This window comes from Ostrinia nubilalis, chromosome 4 (genome assembly GCF_963855985.1).
Source record: "Ostrinia nubilalis chromosome 4, ilOstNubi1.1, whole genome shotgun sequence".
Taxonomy (NCBI): Eukaryota; Metazoa; Arthropoda; class Insecta; order Lepidoptera; family Crambidae; genus Ostrinia; species Ostrinia nubilalis.
This window is the reverse complement of record NC_087091.1, coordinates 3,394,854-3,400,090: the sequence shown is the minus strand read 5'-3', so window position 1 is coordinate 3,400,090 and position 5,237 is coordinate 3,394,854. Positions and strand designations below refer to the sequence as shown.

General features: G+C 38.8%; 1 protein-coding gene across 1 annotated transcript; it reads left to right on the top strand.

Moving 5' to 3' along the window:
- The first annotated feature begins 1,329 nt into the window (after positions 1-1,329).
- LOC135088484 (uncharacterized) lies at positions 1,330-4,585 on the top strand. The gene is made up of 3 exons (XM_063983309.1): positions 1,330-2,766; positions 3,154-3,369; positions 4,041-4,585. Exons 1-3 carry the CDS (start codon positions 2,424-2,426, stop codon positions 4,073-4,075), a joined length of 594 nt encoding a protein of 197 aa, XP_063839379.1. The 5' UTR covers positions 1,330-2,423; the 3' UTR covers positions 4,076-4,585.
- Positions 4,586-5,237: the final 652 nt, after the last annotated feature.

Here is a 5,237-nt window from a genome sequence, read left to right as displayed (position 1 = left end):
AAAAATATGTTTGTGCGATGTTTAAAAGGCGTAATCTTTGGAAAGTTTAAGTAATGTACTTACTTAAATGCAAACAAACATCCCAAATATTTTTTAGGTGACTTTCCACTCTTTTTCTCGATTTTTTCTTAGCAATAGCACAGGCAATTTAGTAAGATATTTTGTCTCCTTATATGAAAGTTCAAAAATGTTAGACCTACAATATTCCTGGTATACATTATGAAGTAGGTAGGTACTTGAATGCTTAATAAGTGTAAATTTTCGCCCGTATTCAGAAACATTACTATCACAGATCTCCATTTAACGCTGTACGTTCAATTTGCTGCTTCACTTAAGCAAGCATCGTTTGTGAATACGGGTGTTTGTCTCAAATCTGAATCAGCACTATGATCCATCATTAAGCTACAATTTCATCACGATCACTTACATATCTGAATTTGCATGCTGATAATGTTAATGGGTTACGCTGTTAATGGCTGATAGATGATCAATCAGTGATACAAGATGCTGTATACTTACTCCTTGTTTAAAAGGCAAATAAACTATTTTATTTACAGCCTTACCTGTACAAGTAGTAACCTACCTATTTTAGTGTTGTCCAGAATGATAGGCTAGTTCTGTTCATATGTTGGTTACAGATATTCTGGCGAGGAAAGTTATGAAGGTCTATATTTCTCTTGATACGCACGAAACTCTTTCTCCAAATCGATTGATCTTTGTTCGCTTTAATAAAACCTGAAATTTGTTTAACAAAGTTTTACAACAAGAAGAAAATTCTGCTTAAAATAAACCAATATCCTGGATATTCCAACAGTGCCGCTCAAACCGCTCGCTTAGCTCGGTCACTCAGTAGCCGCTCGCTCTCGTCGTAAATAATTCCCAGCATAAATTCGCCCCGTAAGCTGATTATTGATTTAACCGAGCTTCTCCGCTAGGGCTGCGACAGGGTTAAGAATGCATGGCTAGTTAATATTGAATTACGTTGTGAACTTCTTAACTTCTTGGTTCCTGACTGTTCGTTAAGTTGTTCACAACTTGAGATGTCATGTATTTGGGTCTAATTACCCGTATAGACAGGTAGGTAGCACCTACAAACTTGAAATTTGGCAGGTAGGTTCCTTATAGGGTGTAGACATCTGCTAAGAACGGATTTTTACGAAACTAAGGGGTTAAAACGGGGTCCACGCGTACGAAGTCGCGGGCAGCCGCTAGTAGTTTGTATTCTTGTAGTGCATAAACCTGAAGAAACCACTGAAATCACAATGAATGATATCTGTAATAGTGAAAATATTTAAATAAAAATCTTTATAATTTGTATTATGTTTGTGTTGGGTTCCAACACTAAAACTCATTCATTCCTTCATTCGTTCGATCTTGTGACGTATGTATTTGAGCGCCTTTCGCGCCCAGTAGCGTTTCGTACTCCGGCCATTACACTTGTGATTGTGTGTATTAAACTGTGCAGACCTGGCAATAAACTTAATTAGTGAAACCACGGCCTTTCAATCAACACCTACAACAATTTCGCTGCCCTACATGGTCCTTCGAGCTTCGAACTGCCTGGTCTGCACCATTGTGTATAAAGTGGGACAGGAGCCGCATCATCGCGCAACAAAACTCCTGCATTGTGCCTACATACACGTGAAAACTGCATTCACATAGTGCCGATAGTGCGCATCAAGAAATCGCACTCATAATACAACGGGAGCCGCATCATCGCGCAACAGAACTCCTGCAATTGTACCTACATACAGTGGAAACTGCATTCATATAGTGCGCATCAAGAAATCGCACTCATAATACAACGGGAGCCGCATCATCGCGCAACAGAACTCCTGCAATTCACACATAATACAACAACGGGAGCCGCATCATCGCGCAATATAACTCCTGCATTACCTACTTACGTGGAATTTGCATTCATCTGCATAGTGCGCATTAAGAAACACGCACTCAATACTGCAAAAAAAATCGTTCATCGTGTGCAAAACCAGCAAATTGCAAGATATCAAGCAAGTCAGTTTTGCAACAATCATCAAACGTCATCAAACGCAACCCGGCATTCCCGGCAAGACGGCGGGTTGGGGGGCGCCGGAACACGAGGCGAGTAACAAATTACTTCACGAAGTGGGCGTGACATCCATCTTCGCGCTGCCTGAAGTTCGCGCGCGCATCGAGGATTGGCCAACGCACAACATCGTTCGTTCTCTCGTCGGTCATCGTTCACTTGTTCGCTGCTGCTTCGGCTGTTTCCGCTGCCATCTGTCAACGCTGTTTACCGCCGACGCCATTTGCTTAAAGTGTGCAGTGCTATTGTTTTTAAGTCGAAAGACATAACTCGTGCAGTGATACTCGTAGTGTGTAATTTTAAGCCACATAGTGATTTATAGCATTTGTATTTTATTGCATGACAAGTTTTGACAATGGAGCTGAACGAGCTAATAGCCGCGCGAGGCTACGTAAAAGGTACGATTACACGATTAACTTCACTTGTTTCGACACCGCAGTCAGTTAAAAACTTGTCTAAAGAAAACTTAATGGCTAAGAGGCAAAAATTGATCGACTCCTTTAGTCAATACGAAAAGCTAAATATTAAGATTTTAACTATCCAACCAGATGACAAGGAGAATGTCGAACTTTTTGAGGAAAACTATTACAACATCATATCAGTAATTGACCAAGAACTTAACAGCCGTGATAATAGGAATCACTCAGCTCCAATGTCCAAATTGCATTTACCACCAATTGATGTACCAATATTTAGTGGTAAGTTCTCAGATTATGTACCATTTAAAAACTTATTCCACTCATTAATAGATCAAAACGATTCCATTGACAATGTTCAAAAACTGTATTACCTTCGATCATATTTAAAAAATGAGCCATTAGATCTTGTAAAAAACTTACCCTTGACTAGTGAAAGTTACAGTCAAGCAATTAAAATTATTGAAGACAGATACAACAACAAACACAAACTCGTTAATGAGCATATTTGTTTATTGTTGGATCTTAAGCCAATCACAAAATCCACGGCAGTTAATTTAAGAGAATTTGTGTCTAATGTAAAACAACAAATATCTGCTTTAAGTAATTTGGAGCCAGACGTGTCATTTTGGGATGCTATAATATTATGTATTTTGTACCGCAAATTAGATGCATACACGTCACGCGCATTTCATATGGAAAGAGATGCCACGAAGGAGCCAACTATCAACACCTTCCTTGAATACTTGGATAAGAGAGCGCTGGCGCTTGAGAATGCTGATCCGGGCTTCCACGGGCAGCAACGCCAGCCGCAAAAGGAGCAAGGCAATGCCGTTGGTAGGATGGTAGCCTACACAGCTGCGCAGGAGTCTACATGCTTATACTGTAAGTTGAAACACAAACTTTATTTATGTAACAGTTTTAAATTACTGCATGCAAAGGACAGAATTAAATTTGCCAAGGATAAAGGCCTGTGTAATATTTGTTTGGGGGCTCACACCGGAAAATGCAAATATCATTTTCGGTGTGCAGAATGTAAAGAGGCCCACAACACATTGCTGCATTGCAGCGCACATAAGAGTAATAACTCAGATAAAACTCATACGGCCTCATCATGCACTGCTTCCCTAGCAGCAAGCAATAATAATAATAATGATGTACTTTTACCCACAGCTAAAGTCAAACTTATTGCTCGAGATGGTACCGAAGTTTACTTAAGAGCCCTACTAGACAGTGGGTCCCAGCTGTCCTTTATTTCACAAAAGGCAGTAAGGCTGCTTGATCTGGACCTCACCGATAGCAATGTCAAAGTAGTGGGCATAACTTCAACACGGACAAAGTTAAAGCATTGCTTACCTTTAGAGATTTACTCAATAACTTGTCCATATAAAATTTCAGCCACTTGTCATGTTGTTGATCAAATCACATGCAATTTACCTCAACACAAATTTAGTGCATCTGACATATTGATACCTAAAAATATTAAATTGGCTGATGATCAATTTAATATACCAGCTGAGATTGATGTATTAATGGGAGCGGACGTATTTTTCCAGGTGCTGCTGCCTACAGAGCTGCCGGTGCTGCCTGAGCGCCAGCAGTCTGCATCAGAGGCCGGCACTCCGCAACCACGTCTTATCAACACTTATTTTGGATACATAATTGGAGGTACCCTACCACATATTTCATCTAAGGTCTGCAACAAGGTAACGTTAAAGTGTACTACTTGTGAGTCTGACATTAATGAAACCTTAAGTAAATTTTGGAAAACGGAAAGCGTTCCTCAGATCTATGATGAAAGGTCATCAGAGCAAGAGCTCTGCGAGTATATTTTTAAAAGTACTGTTCAGATAAAAGAAAATTGTTTTGAAGTCTCTTTACCTTTAAAATTACCTCTTGAGGAAATCAATGATGCGCTAGGTGATTCCTTTAATTTTGCTTTAAAAAGGTTTTTAAACTTAGAGAAAAGGCTGCATAATGATCCATATCTTTTTATTGAGTACCAAAAATTTATTCATGATTATATTAACTTGCAACATGGCCAATATGTAGATATTGAACTGTATGAATTGAATAAAAATGCAGTTTATTTCTTGCCTCATCATGCAGTTTTAAAGCCTGACAGTAAAACTACTAAATTGCGTACAGTTTTTGACGGTTCCATGAAGACTAACAAAAAGGTGTCTTTAAATGATTTGCTTTTGAATGGGCCGACTGTACAAAGAGATTTGTTTGAAATTTTATTACTGTTTCGTTTTGGCGATTTTAACTTTACTTCCGACATAAAACAAATGTTTCGAAATGTGCGTATTATACCGGAGCATGCTAGTTTGCAAAACATACTATGGAGGGATAGCCCTGATGAACCTATTAAGTGTATAAAATTAGACACGGTTACTTATGGGTTAAAAAGTTCAAACTATTTAGCAACTCGCTGTCTGAAAGAATTAGCAATGCAACATAAGCATACCTATCCTCTGGCTTCATTTATTATAGAGAACTGCACATATGTTGATGATATCCTGTATGCAAATAATAATTTAGATATTATCCTAGAGGCAAAATCACAACTTCGCAAGCTCCTAAGCTTAGGTAGTTTTCACACACATAAATGGTCATCCAATGATAATAGGGTACTGACTGACATTCCCTCAGCTGAACGCCACTTTGATGATATAGAGCTTCAGCAAGACAACTGCCTGTTAAAGACGTTAGGTTTGAAATTAATAGTTAAAGATGACAAGTTCGAAATG